Genomic DNA, 15,886 nt, shown 5'->3' with positions numbered 1-15,886 from the left:
AAAAAAACAAACGGGGCAAAAACACCCCGCGGGCCGGATAAATGTCCTCCGTGGGCCACATGTGGCCCGCGGGCCATAGTTTGAGCACGCCTGATTCTAGACTGTCTAAGGTGTCAGGTGCACAAAAGCCTTGGATTTGGCAACTGCACAAAGTCTTGTGGGAACTCTCCCTGTGATCCAGGGTCCCTGAAGGGCACCTAAACCTGTGACGGTAAGGAAGGGAGGGTAGTGACTGGGAGAAAGGAACCTTTTTGACCAGGTCCGATTTGAAGCACCTGTCGTGGGGGGTTGGGGGGGGAGTGCCGAAGCCAGCCAATCAGAAAGCGAGTCACATTAAAAGCTGCCTACAGCAGCCAATCAGAGAATACGTCTCAGTCTCCGTTGGCCCGCGGGTCCTAACTCACTCCGCGCACCCGCAAACCGCGCACGTACCAGAGAACCCCGAGGCGCGCTCGGGCGCGGGCTCCACATTAATCGCGTTGCGAGCGCCGCCTACTGCGCAGGCGCCCCACGGAGCCCTCTGCCGGCGAGCCTTTGATCCTCCCGCCCCTTATCTCGGTCCTCCGGGCGCTCGGTGCCCGCCGGCGCCGGGTTCCGCGAGCGCTGCGATCGGCGCGCACGCGCACGCGCACGGAGGAAGCCGCGACGCCGACAGCGTCGCCGACGGCCGGTGAGTGCGAGGCGAGCGCGCCCTGCGCTTTGAGGAGAGCTCCCTCCGGGCCCCTAGCCCGCTAGAAGCTTCCGGAATTGAGGTGGTATAGGACCCCCCCACACCCCCCTTTCCAAACACATCCTCCAAGATGCTGCCCGGGACGTAGGGGCAAGGAAGTAAGGAGTGGGCCGAAGGGGAGTCGGAGGGCGGTGCGGGGAGGAAAGCGGCCCCGGCGGGCGTGTCGGGAAGAGGAGGGACTGGCTTTGGGCGTTAGAGGTGAGCCGGGACTGGGGAGCAGCCCTGGAGAGGGAGGGGGCGCTGGGCGGGGGAAGTGGGGAAGGCGTCGAATTGTGGAAAAACCGAGCAGGATTTCCAGATGCATCTGTGTCCGATCAGGATATCGGTTTCATTATATCTGATTCTATAATTACACCAGAAAAGAATTTGTTGGGAACCCCCGCGCCCCCCTACCCCCCTTAGATAACCAGGTAAGGGCTTTTTCAGATCCGCACTGTGTGAAGCACTTGACATTTGAGACAACTCCTTTTCCTTCTTCCATGTGAGATACAGCATCCCCCCCCATTTCACAGATCTGGGAAGTCAGGCTCTGCGCACTGGGCACCGGCGCTGAGAGGCACAGACAGGGCGTGTAAGCTTGCTCAAGCTTGCGCAGTCAATAACAAAGGGGCTGTTGGGTGTGCACCAGGGCGGACGCCACAAGGGCTTTGCTCAGCCACCTGGTGACCTAGTGTACCCAACTTGGACAACTTGCCAAATACTTGCCAAATGCAAATAGGATTTGGTTCTGTTTACTGTGTAGAAAGTAAGTGAGGTGGAGCTGTTTTGAAGAAAGTTGCTCAAAGATTTTAATGTGACCCAGAGAATTGGAGAATAGTTTAGAGAACGTTAGAATTCGGGGGCTCTGTTAAGTATTTAAGGACCGCTTACATATTTCCCTTAGGCGGTCAAGAATATCACTACTAGTAAGCCTCTAAAGTTCTCTCTCAGCGGCACAGACAGGGCCTGTAGGAATCCCAGTGGTCTCAAACATCAAAGAGCACACAGGCAAAGCCTGGTGAGGACACTGCTTCAAATAAAGTTTTGTATTACAAATGGAGGACATGCAAATAGTGACAGATATCTTTTCCCATATTCTCTTGTTGTATACCCCCTGCCTCTCCTGCCTCCCCTCCCCCCCCACCGCCATGGGTTAAAAATAACAATTCTGCCTGTCATGCATTCCAGCAGGCAAGAAAGTCTTGCCACAAGAGCTAGACTGTTTTGTTTCAGAGAGCTCAGCCCTCCTCTTGCTGTTGGGATAGTTGCCTATAGTTCAGGTGGATCCCTGGAACATTACAGAATTTTCCCTCATATTTGGTTGCCTAGAAATTGTTGAGTTGCAGTCCATGTGAAAACTACTTGAGAACTCAGCGGAGATCTGCTTATTGCATAACACTTCCTGTTAGAATGAAACCGGATGTGGCGAACATAGATGTAGGCAATGCTAATTTATGGAGCTCTGGCAGAATACATTCTGTGAATAGTTTAGAAATTAATAGCAACCAGTACAGTTTAACTGTAACTACTACTACTAGACTCGCTGACTTGGAGAATTGAGGACATGAAATTAATAAGAGCTCAACAAAGCTACAATTGCTTGCTAAAGTTGGCCAGTCAGTAGACTTGACTTCATCATATCTTTTTTTTTTCAAACCTTCCTCCCACTCCCAATAGCGACTTCATATCTTAAAAGAAAGGCTTAGACTGAATTATTTTACTGTGTTTTATACTGTCACAATGATGTTGTGTAGGATTTTTTTTCTAACCTAGAACCTTTGTTACTGAAATAGATAATAAAGGAACTAACTTTGGCTGTGTGTTTTGTAGTATGCACCCTATTCTACACATGAGGAAACAAGCTATCAGGTTAGATCTGCCCCACATTTTCCAGCTACTAGATTCTAGCCAGTACTAAGGGATTAATGAACCCCAGGATATGTTTTCTGATTATCCTTTTCATCCACTTAATAGGGGAGAAAAGAGATCTGTGTGTGTGTGTGTGTGTCTGTGTGTGTGTGTGTGTGTGTGTGTGTGTGTGAGGGCGGGGGGGGGGGTGGAAATACAAGTTTTGTTTCATTGTTGAATATAAAAAGTGGTATAAAACATTTTTTATTGAAACACATAAATCTGAAGTATGAAGTAGAATACAAAGTTCTCATAATTTTTGTTTTGTTTTTTAATCATTTTATTGGGGGCTCTTACAACTCATCACAATCCATACATTCATCCATGTGTCAAACACATTTGTACATTTGTTGCCATCATCATTCTCAAAACATTTGCATTCTGCTTGAGCCCTTGGTATCAGCTTCTCGTTTTTCCCCACTCTCCCCGCTTTCCCTTCCCTCATGAACCCTTGATAATTTATAAATTATTATTATTTTAACATATCCTACACTGTCCGATGTTTCCCTTCACCCACTTTTCTGTTGTCTGTCCTCCAGGGAGGAGGTTATATGTAGATCCTTGTAATCAGTTACCCCTTTCCACCCCACCCTCCCTCCACCCTCCCAGTATCGCCACTCACACCACTGGTCCTGAAGGGATCATCTGTCCTGGATTCCCTGTGTTTCTAGTTTCTATCTGTACCAGTGTACATCTTCTGCTCTAGTTGAATTTGTAAGGTAGAATTGGGATCATGATATTGGGGGGGGAGTTCTCATAATTTTTTAGGCAAAATGAGACCTCATAGATGTTTTCTGTTTTGTTACCAGGCATTGCAAGTGAATTTAAGATTATAATGTCATTCCCCTCCACTCGTTAAAAATAAATGTAACTTTTATTGAGGTACAGTTTAGATCTACATATAATTTACATGTTTCACAGAGTTGTGCATAATCACTTTTAGAAAATTTTCTTCACTTCAAAAAGAAACCTCATTCGCACTGGCAATTACTCCCCATTTCTGCACTTTTTCAACGCTTTCTGCCCCAGAAAACCACTCGTTTACTTTCTGTCTCTGAAGATTGGCTTGATCTCAGCATTTTGTATGAATGGAATCATCCTAATGGGCAAGCTCTAAGACTGCCTTCTTTCTCTTAGCATCCTCCTCTCACCAGTCGTTCGTGTTACAGCACACATCACACCTGCATTCTTTTTTATTGCTGTCCCCATTGTATGAACACATCATATTTTATTTACCTAGTCACTGGTTGATGGACATTTGAGTTGCTCCCATTTCTTGACTATTGTTAATATTCCAGCTAGGAAAATTCATGTACAAGTTTCCGTTGGGTATACATGCTTTCATTTTTCTTAAGTACATCTCTAGGAGTGGAATTGCTGGGTTAAATCGTAATTTTATGTTTAATTTTTTAAAAGAACTGCCCAAGTTTTCCAAAGTAGCTGTTCAATTTTACTTCTCCCAGCAGTGTGTGAAAGTTCGAATCTCCCCACAGCCTCATCAACACTTACTGCCTTAGAATCTGGCCACAGAGTGTGTGAGACGGCACTACAGTTGGTGGTTGGGTGGTAGACATCTCACTCTCCTCACAGGAGACTAGGGTAGGATTCCTTTCCAGTGCACCTCATACACAGCCATCATCCACTGTCTGTCTGTCCATGGAAGTGTGCGTGCTGCTTCGATGTGAATAGGCTTCAATGGAGCTTCCAGACTAAGACAGGCAGAGAAGAAAGACTTGCCAATTTGCTTCCCCAGATCAGCCAGTGAACCCCTATGGAACCTCACAGGCCAATCTGTAACCAGTCATGGGGATGGTGCAGGGCCTGGTAGCATTTCACTCCATATCTGTTTGCCCAGCACTCTTTGTTGAAAAGACTCCTACTTACCCCTCCCTCTATCTAATACTTCCCATCTCTCGACTCTTTGAAGTACAATTTGAGGTTTTAACATAAACTATGCATTTACATAATTATATTTATATATAAAGAACTTTGACAAAGTTTTTGTTTTAAAATCAGTACCTTATGGTGCATGAATCTCCAGTACAGCTTTGTAAAATTTTGGTGTGGCAGAATGCAAGTGCTGGAAGCAGTGGGTGAGGCCTGTCCTTGTTTTTCCATGATGACAGCCGGAGTCAATATTTTGACAGCCTATGCCTGTTCTGAGTCTCACATATTTGAAAATGTAAAGACTTCTGCACTTTGGTAAATGGCACCATTCTTGTATTTTGTGTTTGGTGAATGGATTTAGTAAATATTTGTTGCATTCTCTTTCTTCAGTCACCTAAAAGTGTACGTCGGTGAGACTTCATGTGTAGGAATGAACTTCAGGGTATTCTGGAAACAGACTGTTATTGAAGAGCTGTTAGTGGTCACGTAAATAATTGATGACTGGCCTTTGCTCACCTGGCTAATCCATTTCAGATAGTGTGACAGCGTGGTACAATAAATGAGAATTCAAGGTGATGATTATCTTCTGTAGCTATTTCACAGTAATTTGTGTACTGGTTGAACCTTGATTATAGCTTCTGAAACTTAATGGGCCTACCATCTCCCTTACTTGGGAGAGGGAGAAATCAGTGCTCCCCCTGGCAATTAAAAACGTTTGTGCTATAGTTCATAATCCAGGACAAAGTGTAGGTATCTGCTTCTGCATTGCGGCCTTCCCTGGTGACACCCCCTCCCATCCAGTCAAGCACCCCCCATACCCCTCCCCTCAAGGGGCAGGCTCTCCCACTTTGGGAAACACTAGCCTAGCTACAGAGGGTCTGATTGCCAAGCAGAGGTGTTCCAATGTTATTACAGGCAGGGGACCCCAGGAAAGTGCCATTGGCAGCAGATGCTGAATGAGAAAGAAAAGATGTTGAGTGAATAGAGGTGGGAAGGTTGGGTTAAAAGCCGTAGTGCCCTGGGCAGGAAGGAGGGGTGAGGGTGTTAAGAAGTGAGTGTTCCAACACTGGAGCTAGAAAGAGTGGATTGTTGTTAAATCAGCTTGTGAAATGCAGATCCCCATACCAGTATCCACAATCAGAAGATTCTAGGTGTAGACATGGGACGGCAGTTCAGCCAGCTCTCCTGCGTGATCCTCATATCTCCTCTGCCAGATGACAGTGTGGCCGAGAAGAGGCTGGACTTGGCCCCTGTTGCAGGGGGACAGCTGTGGAGTGGAGAGAAGGCTTGCAGGGCCGGCCTGGCAGCAGAACACCTATGCGATTGGGTGGGGTTTTCACACGGGAAAGAGACAGCGCAATAAATAGTCCTTCTGTTCTTATTTACAAGAGATCTATCTTCCCCCTTGAGGAAACAATAGGTCATCTATGTGCTGTTTCAGTCTACTGTGTTTTTAAAAGAAAAATAGTCACGTATAGGGAAGCAGCTGTACCCAGAGCGACATCACGGAGACCCGAGTGCTCTTTCCACGAGTCCTCCGCCTGCTGGCACCTGGGCAGCAGCCTGCATGCTGGCTCAGTGTAACTAGTCTACAGAGCCCAGTCAGGCCTCTGAGGGAGGAAATGAACTGTATGTAAACACCGTGTCAGGGCACGTGAGGTTCTGAATGAAAATGGAAGCGACACAGTCTAGAGCCCTGGGAGCTGCCATGGCTGAGATGGGGCCGGGCCAGCCCTGTGGGCTGTCTGCCCTGTTGCTCATTGAGGATGTGCTTCGGCCATGTTCCTCTGTCCTGTTTCCAGCTTCTTAGGAAGTCACCACAGGGCCGGCCAGCATCACACTCAGAGGAGAGCTCACCTCATGTTAAAAAGACCGACGTTGCCCAGGCCCAAAGGTCCCTTCCATATAGGACCCATGGGTGCCTTGGATCTTCAAAGATGTTCAGTCAGTGCTTTGAGTGGGAGGAGACTGCATGGTGACTGTTTCACCACAGCCAGCTGGTCTATTTGAACGAGAGAAAGTCGAACTGGGAGAAAAATAAAGACACGAGAATTGACCGGTGAATGGAAAACCCGACTAGTATGCACCTGTGCACTGTGACTTTGCTCCCGAGCCCTGTGCTGAAAGCTCCACACACCTTTGCTTCCTCCTAACAATCCTGCCAACACACTGGCCTGCTGCTGCTCATTTCTGGGACCTTGGCTGGTACAGCTTGTGCTGGGTGTGACCCCGAACCTCGGGTCTGACAACTCCAAAATATTGAATCCACCCTCCCGGCTCCGTGGTCATTCCCCCAGAGTACTCTTCCAACATCAGTTCTTGGACCTCTGGACCCCAACGGGCTCTTCTCCCATCTACGTGAGCATCAGTGTAGTTGTTGCAGCTCTACTATCAGCCAAACTTTCCTCGGCATCTTCAGCCTCCTCCTCCTCCTCCTCATTTCATTTCTAACTGGATGACAAGCCTGGGTCTGTTCAGCTGCCAGGTTCTGTTCATGCCCTGGCCAGGGACATCAAATTGCTGAAGAAAATCAGGCAACAGTGTCACAATTCAAGGCACCAGCAGTCATTATTGTCCACTGGTTCCAAAGATCTCTACGTGCCCCCCCCCCGCCCATATTCACCCTCTCATTCTCCAAATCAGCCATTTCAGACATTCTCCATGGTCCTAAAACTGAGCCTTCATTACCTACCCCCGCCCTCAGGAACTGATCCTGCCCCTGCTGCACCAAGAAGGCCACTCCCTTCACTGCCCACCTGTGTAGCTTCCTCTCTTTTGCTTCTTCCTGTCAAAATGACCAAGGTGTGCAGCAGTCCACCTTCAACGAAGATCCCCGTTTCTCTGGAATAGAAGCTGTTAGCCACAGAAGGCCCAAGGGGGTTGCTAGAGGGAAGTTGTGGCTACTGCACATGGATAATAAGAAAGAAGGGACTATCGGGGACAGCTGGGAGCCTGGGCTATCAGGGAGCAGCGTTAACACCTTTAACAGCAAAAGCGAACGGTTTAAATTAAGTAGGTTTAAGAAGGAGGTGGTGATCAAGTTCATCTCACCTACTGCCTCAGAATCTCCTCACAAAAGACTGTGGCCCTCTGGTCCCCGCAGGTCATGACCATGACCGCGTCTTAGTCAGCCTTGTGTGAATTGGGGGCAGGAAGACTAAGGTGGGACTTTTCTAAAAAGCATTCATATTTCTATCTCTGATTTCTCCCCTTTTTATGCCATTGTTTCTCAACCAGAGCTGCTGGTAGTGAAAATATGGTAGAATTTCTAGCTCCAGTTTCCGTGGCTTCAGGGGAAGCTTCGTGCACTAGCATCCCTTCCGGGGCCCTTTGGAAGCTTGGCATTTCTGTATTTTGGGAAAAGGGATACCCCTGCTCCTTACTTGTCAGCATGGTTAGGTACCAGAGACCAGGTCGCTAAGCACCATCAGGATCATGTGAGGAGGAGGAGGAAGAGGTGGTCCCCAGTCTGGACTCTGGGGACTGCTGTGTTCCAGAACCCAAAGCCATGAGATTGGGGTTGGTGCTCAGGCAGCTCTGGGGTTTAGACACCGGCTGAGTGAGATGTCAGGATGGTTGGTGGGAATTGCTGCTCCTGCCCATGCCTCCGCCTCAGCTACCTGCCACTGCCCCACAGTCCAGGGAGGGACTCCACCGAAGCCAGTGACATGCTGCTGGGCTGGGAGAGTTCTCAGAAGTGGAACTCAGGTGTCTAATCCACGGACAGGGGTAAGCGGGGTCTTCAGCTGCAGCCCCCAGGCTCTGGTTACCCCTCATTGCCCTTCCTGCTTGCAGGACCTGGTCCCTCCAAGCCACTTGCATAGAGGGGAGCAGCAACTCTCCGACCCACCCCTCCCCTCCTGGGTCAGCTTGGAGCCTTGCAGACACAGCAGGGAGCAGAAACCCTGATTAAATGCACAATTAGCAGAGTGTTTTAATGTCCGAAATGGGAAATGGCCGAAAACACGAGCATGATAAGTGGGGAGCAGGTGTGTCTCTGTTTCTTCATGGATTCTTTTTGAATGTCTTGAATCAGAGGGGCAAGGCAGGCAGACAGTGCATTTATGTGCAGTGTAGGGATGACTTGTTCTCCTTGCAGAGTGTAAAGCTCGCATAAGAAATAACCCCCATATATACTCTGAGTACCAGCCAACCCAAATATCAGCCAAGGCACCTAATTTTACCACAAAAACTACATAAAATGTGCTACAAACAGCTTATACATGAGTATATACGGTATAGAAATAGGAAACTAGCCAAGTAAAGACAATTTTCTTTTTTTTCTCCCAATTTAGCGTTATTCTGTTCCCTTTCAATCAATGATGATATTTAATTTTTCAGTTGGTCTAGGGCAGCCGGCCTATAAAGTGCTTATTAATGCTGATTGACCTCTCAGTAGCTAAAATTCTAAAACTTAATTTCCATCAAAGACCATGATTCCTTCTAAATTGTGGTGTGTGTCTGTGTGTTTTGTTTATTGTAGAAACACCGATTGCTCTTCTTCAACATGCTCGTGATGAAGTTGTTACTAATACTTGCCTTTCCTGGACTCCTAGCTGGTTTTAGCAGTAACTCCTCTGACAGTTCTCCACCGAAGTTACTGCTGGTTTCCTTCGATGGCTTCCGAGCTGACTACCTGCAGGACTACGACTTCCCTCACCTCCAGAATTTCATTAAGGAAGGCGTCCTGGTCGAACATGTGAAGAATGTCTTCATCACAAAAACATTTCCAAACCACTACAGCATCGTGACGGGCTTGTATGAGGAAAGCCACGGAGTCGTGGCCAACTCCATGTACGATGTCAGCACAGAGAAACATTTTTCTGATGCTGATGACAAGGATCCTTTCTGGTGGAATGAGGCCGTGCCCATTTGGGTGACCAATCAACTCCACGGAAACAGATCCAGCGCTGCTGCCATGTGGCCTGGCACCGACGTGTCCATTCACAACACCACACCTTCCTATTTTATGAACTACAGCCCGTCCGTGTCGTTTGAAGAGAGACTCAATAACATCACCACGTGGCTGAGCAGTTCAAGCCCACCAGTCACCTTTGCAACGCTCTACTGGGAAGAACCAGATGCCAGTGGCCACAAGTATGGGCCCGAAGATACAGAGCACATGAGCTCCGTGTTGAAGAAAGTAGACAACCACATCGGTGACCTAGTCCATAAACTCAAGATGCTGGGACTGTGGGACTCTCTAAATGTGATCATTACCAGTGACCATGGGATGGCCCAGTGTTCTAAGAAAAGACTGATCCACCTGGACAGCTGCATTAATCAAACACAGTACACCCTGATCGATGTGACCCCGGTCGCAGCAATCCTTCCCAAAATAAGTGAGTGCACATGATGTCCTAAGGGACAGCTGGTTGAGTGGGACCAACTGATTGCGGATGGGGAGCCGTGCAAAGGAATGAAGCTCGGGCTTTTTGTACTTCAAGAGCATGTATGGTGGCATTACCTCAGCAAGAGAATATGGGTCTTTGCCATCGTTTTCAAATTTGGGGCAACTGAGTTAATGGTCTGGTTCCCAAGTGATACAGTTCCTTGTTTTTTGAAGGATGTCCTAATTACACTGTCGGAAAGAACAAGTCCTTTACCTTGAAAAGCGTCTTGGATTTTTGTGTAAGACCCGTCTTTTGGTACCACGCTCAAAGCAAGTTTATACGAGCGTAGGGCCTCACACCTGTAGCAACGCACGAGGGCTAATTCCCAGAAGATAACAGAGAGGGGGTGCGCCTGTGCATGTGTGTTCTATAAATTTTTAAAGGTGCGTGTGCATAGGTCCATAATGAGTCCTCATCACTGTCCTATGATTGTGGTTTCATTGAGGATCACAAGTGCCTTAGTAACTGGCACTGTTGAGCATGTATTCTCAGCTATTCAAGGTGCTTCTTTCTCCCTAACAGCCAACCATGACTTTTTCTCCTTTGCGATTGCTTCCTCTTCCAGATGTCACGCAGCTGTACAACAAACTGAAAGTCTGTAACCATCATTTGAGCGTTTATCTCAAGGAAGACATTCCTGCCAGATTTCACTACCAGCATAATGATCGCATTCAGCCTATTATTTTGGTTGCTGATGAGGGCTGGACAATTGTAATAAATAAAACACTGATGAAATGTAAGTATTTGCTGAGGGCATCTCTGGTTACTGTGGGGATACAGCGCAATCCTGGCGCTGTGTTAACATGGAACTCTGTTTAAGTGATCCTTACATGACATGTTCCAGTCTGTGTTTTCCTAGACGGTTTTCGGGTATTCATTTGAGAGCAGTTTTACTGACAGCAGTCTCACCCTTGGCTTGGAAGGGCGGTTGGCCTCTAACTAGAGAGGGAGTGCAGTTTGACTGTCCTACCCAAACCGCAATGTCTGTAGGCGACTTTCTGATTGGGTCTCGAGGTGTGCAGGATAGGAGGGAGGGAAAGGGAGGGAAGAGGGTGGTGCCTGTTAGCTGCTCTGGAGTCGCCCTGGACTCATACAGCGAGCCCGTGTTCAATGGGAGCACACCATCAGGTGTTCCTTGGCGGAGTGTTGGAGGACAGTTACCAGGCCTTTCTCCCTCACCTGTCTCAGAACGTTTCACGGAAACCATTGGGCGGCATAGCAACAGAGAACCTGATCTTCTTTACTAACATCCTTTCTTCCTTTTCTAGTGGGTGACCATGGCTATGACAATGCATTGCCCAGCATGCATCCGTTTTTAGCTGCCCATGGCCCTGCATTTCACAAAGGATACAAGCAGAGGACAATCGACAGTGTGGATATTTATCCAATGATGTGCCACATCCTGGGATTGGAACCACAACCCAATAATGGAACTTTTGGGAATACTAAGTGTCTGTTAGTCGACCAGTGGTGCATTAATCTCCCAGAAGCCATTGGGATTGTTATTGGCGCACTTTTGGTATTAACCACTTTAACTGGCCTCATAATAATCATGAAGAATAGACAATCTGTACCACCTCCATTTTCCCGACTTCAGCTACAAGATGATGATGATGATCCTTTAATTGACTAACCTGTACTGGGGCTTTTTTTAAATAAAAGTCACAAAGGACGCACACAAGGAATAGTGTCGTAACTCTGAAAGTGATTATGAAAGGCAAAGAAGTTAGCTCCAACATGTTTCATAGTTTTGTCTCTTGTTCTGGTGCATCAGCCAATATGAAGTATGCCTGACCATCGTGAAAGTCTCTAGTAAATTATTATCAATTACACAGGCTACTTCTAGAACCAGAAACAGCTTTTGAGAAGAATACTGTTTTCTATGTGTTCATTGTGAAGATGTGATAGATACATCTTTAAATTAGAATACTAGAATACTAAAAATTTAGTAGGCACGCCTTTCTACTAAATTTATATATTTGTACATGAAAGATAGAAATCCTTATGCAATTATTGATTTTTTGTATCAGGGAAGAAATGTTTCCTATATTTTTATAATGCTATTTAATAGAGTTTGTATCCCAAGTAAACCCTTGTAGTAGGAAGTCCCTTTCAATGGTTAATAAAATTGGTTAACCAAGCAGTAGATTTTGCACATGTAAAGTACTTTAGGGAAAGCTATTAAAAACCAAAACTAACGAAAGTCACTTGATAGGAGTAGTCTCAGTTGTAACTGGTTTCTTTGTTAAGACTTATAAGTTCTTTAAAGCCTTTAAAGGCTTTCTCTTTGAAGATAATCACTAGGAAGAAATTTGGAATGTGGAAAAGTGGGGTGGACATTTGGTTAATGCTTTGCGGCTAACGCATTTGTGCAAGTCATTTTTGCGTGTGCGTGCACACACGTACCAATGTTACGTGACTTTTCGTAGAAGGAAGCTGAAGGTGAGTTGGAGTTTTTGCAGTTGGGTTTTACAGTCCCCTGAAACACGATTCTCAGAAAATCTTATCTTTGCATTTCATATGTACTTTCTCCTAACTCACAAGTTTAAATCTTAATTTTCAAAATTCTGTTTCTTTACCATTTTTAACTTTTTCCTGTCTATTGGAACATGAGGTTTGCAAGTGCTATAGAGATAGATATTTACTAACTGAATGCGCATCTGGGTTAGGTTGGGAAGAATGAGGAAGACAGACTTTTTTGGCCTTACTTTAGGCATTAGAATAGTTCAGAATTCGAAATGGAATATGTCCCTTTTTGACCTTTAAAGTTAATTAGTCAGCTAAGGCATAGAATATTCTCTCAAAACTCTGTTGACATTCAGTAGCCCAAATGCTGCCTCTATTTTTATTTTCCAGTCTTTGGAGGACAGAAACAATGGCCCTGCCTCCATCTTTTACCATGCCTGTTCAGCCAAGGATTGTCTATGGGAAAACCATAGCGTGCCTTGGCTGGGGTGCCTCCTGAGAATAACAGATTCATAAGCAGAAACTGAGCCGTGGCAGACCAGGCCTTATCCAGTAGGAGAGACGTTGCATCCAGGAACCACTCAGGACTTGAGACAGGATGCATTAGTAGAAAAAAAAAAGAATGCATTAGTATCAACAATGTGATCGTTCATTCGTTAGCAAGATAAACTGGGTCATTGTGCTACGGATGCAAAAATAACGTACAAGGAATGTGCAGTATAGCTCAGTGTTGATTACCTGTGATGGTGAAAAATACCGTGCCAATGAAACATTAGTTCATCTTGGGTTACTGTTAATTTCCAGAGCCCAGTCTTTAGTGGCATTTGAGGTCCCCCTAGAGGCCTTTCCCCTCCTGTGTTAGTAACGGGCTACCGATTGCTCGAAAGAGCTGGTGGTCTAGAGACCACCATTAACAAAGGAAGTACAGTCGATAGGCCTGCTGCTGCTTGGAAAATGTGTCTCCACCCCCCACTCCCCAAAAACACACAAACTCTGAAAGCTAGAGATGATAGGAATGAAAAAATAGAAATTCCGTTTCAGTTTTTAAAAACAACACAGAATCGAGCTGTCACACTGAAACCCCTCCCCTTTAAGTAGCGGACATATTTTTATCCTGGTCCTGGCAGTGCTGTGAGGTTTAGTGATTACATTCGGTTGATTGGTGATTGTGAGCTTCAGATCCAGGTTCCCAGCCTGTGAGTGGGGTTTATTCCCATGTGATAAAACAGGTGAGGATATTCTGTCACTGGCTTAATCCTTTCAACAAGACACTCACCTGTTTGTCTTTCATTTCATTTTTTTTAAAAATAGCATTTTAAATGAGATAAATTGCTTTATATGTATGAGGACAGTATTTTTTCAAAGAGTTTATGTTGTTCTATTGAACTTTGTGCATTAATTTGTGTTAGTTTTGTTAAATCATCACTCTTCAAGCTAATTTCTCTTCCAGTACCCTGAGAATATCTCTTGGTAAAGTGATCCTCTTACAGTAAGATTTTGGTGGATTTTGTCTTTTTTAAATAATGGACTAAGACGCTTCTGTGTTCTCTGGGTCGTCAGAAGTCCTGGAATCCAGAAAGTATTCAGTTGGTCATGACAACAGCCATAACCAGCAATTAGAAAAAGTCGGGTCAAGTGTTTTTTGCTGCTGTTCTGGTTAACTCAGTGGAGGACCCCTTTCAGAATTAAAAGTATATTTACTCAACCGGGACAGCTCTGCTGCTGCTGTTACTGTACAGGTTCTTCTAGACTAAGACGTGTTTGAATGCTCTGCACCATAGCTTTGTGTTACTGCTCCCTTTGGCTTGGTGTAAGTATTTGAAGGTCAAAGTTCTTGGAATACTGAAGGGATAAGAGTGCATTTCATGGTCCGGGGGCGGACCCTTCTGTGAGCTGTATCTCACAAACTTGAAAGGAGATTGCATTTCATGCCTTTTGTTTGGGGGACTTCACAGTGAACGCTTAAAGCTTCACAAGAAGAACAAAGATGGGGTGGCGAGTGTGTGTTTTTTGTGAGTTTTTAAATGGTGTGGATATGAAGTGGCATGAGTATTCTTTCAAGAAATGTATGTGTAGTACCTTAAGTTAAAGTAAAATGTTTTGACTTGTTTGAATTCATAGTTAACCACTTTGCTTATGATTAAACATTTTTTATGTGAGTGAAATCTACCAGAGTGTTCTTACTGTAATTATTAAATGTGAATATTAATTTCTATGTCATTGATGCACTTTTTTCATTGGTCACGTTCTTGTAAGATATCCATAGTATAATAGAATGTTGAGATAACAGTGTTATTGCATAACCTCACACCTTGATACAAAGATTTTGTACATTCAGGATTATGTGCCTGACATTTAACCAAATGAAAACATTGCACATGGACACAATTCAGCATAACACCTTCCCTGGAAAGGGAGTTGTGTAAAGCTTCTAGAACTTTCACCCATTGACTTAGAGCAGTAGTATTCAGAAATGTAATAGCCTAGAATGTCTATTGTAGCAGAGGAAAAGTTTAAAATCAGTGCTAATCTTCCACTTTACAAAACCAGAAAAAGATGAAAATAAAGCAAATGGAAGGAAAGAAATAATATTAAGGTAAAAATCAGAATTAATGAAACCGAAAAGCCAAAATTTTAAGTTTTTAAATATTAAGAAAACTGATAACCCCCTAGCAAAACCACCCATGAAAAAAAGTAGAGATTTTGTTCTAGCTGTAATATGTGAGAAATTGTCACAAAAGAGCCTATGTATATGAAAAAGGATAAGAATATGCTAATAAGTTGGACAATATAGGTAAAATGGCTAATTCCTTGAAAAATACAACTAACCAAAAATGGCACAAAATCAAATGGAAAAGTTTAGTACGCCTTAGATCTGTCACAAATCAGTGTACCAGAAACCTCTTACTCTAAATGATTTCACTGATAAGTTCTACCACACACTTGAGGAAGAAATCATGCCAACCTTAGAGAACCTGAAGAAGGGAATATAACCCAGCTGGTTTTAGAAGGACATCGCAATACTGGTACCCAAACTGGGCAAAAATATTCAAAGTGCATCATGTACCACTGTCCCTATGAACAAAAAGGCTACCAAACTTAGCTAATGTAATTTAAGAGTCCATATTTCAAAAGGTTCATACATCATCAATAGATGGAGCTTATCCTAGGGATGTAACATTTGTTAGTTATTTGAAAATCAGTGTCATCCCCTATAGTAATAGGCAAAATAGAACACATCATCTCAGTCAATGTGGAAAATGCATTTGGTGAAATGTAACATCGATGATTTTTCTAAAAAAGCACAAACACTTCAGCAAACTTAGAACAGAAGGCAACTTCCTCAAACTGATCAGAACTCAAGCCACAAACCAACCTCACGACTATTGAGTTGGTGCCTACTCATAGTTACCCTCTAAAACACTGCAACGGGAGTAAAAGCCTTGTCTTTGCCACAGAGTGGCTGGTGGTCTAGAACTCTTTGTTCTATTAACCTGGCATTCCATGATGCTCACCTTCCTGA

At 44.9% G+C, this 15,886-nt stretch overlaps 1 protein-coding gene across 4 annotated transcripts; it reads left to right on the top strand.

Annotated features, from left to right (window-relative positions):
* Nucleotides 1-509: 509 nt before the first annotated feature.
* On the top strand, nucleotides 510-14,532 carry ENPP4 (ectonucleotide pyrophosphatase/phosphodiesterase 4). Of its 4 annotated transcripts, none has more exons than XM_075555007.1 (4): nucleotides 510-670; nucleotides 8,988-9,846; nucleotides 10,463-10,633; nucleotides 11,166-14,532. In XM_075555007.1, the coding sequence occupies exons 2-4, from the start codon at nucleotides 9,012-9,014 to the stop codon at nucleotides 11,528-11,530; spliced, it is 1,371 nt and encodes a 456-aa protein (XP_075411122.1). In that variant the 5' UTR covers nucleotides 510-670; nucleotides 8,988-9,011; the 3' UTR covers nucleotides 11,531-14,532. The 4 variants fall into 4 exon arrangements, with proteins under 4 accessions (XP_075411122.1, XP_075411124.1, XP_075411121.1 ...); XM_075555009.1 differs by having other exon boundaries at nucleotides 517-752; XM_075555006.1 differs by lacking the exon at nucleotides 510-670 and adding an exon at nucleotides 679-828.
* Nucleotides 14,533-15,886: the final 1,354 nt, after the last annotated feature.

This window comes from Tenrec ecaudatus, chromosome 7 (assembly GCF_050624435.1).
Source record: "Tenrec ecaudatus isolate mTenEca1 chromosome 7, mTenEca1.hap1, whole genome shotgun sequence".
Classification (NCBI taxonomy): domain Eukaryota; kingdom Metazoa; phylum Chordata; class Mammalia; order Afrosoricida; family Tenrecidae; genus Tenrec; species Tenrec ecaudatus.
The sequence above is the reverse complement of the archived record's forward strand: the minus strand, read 5'-3'. Positions and strand labels throughout refer to the sequence as shown.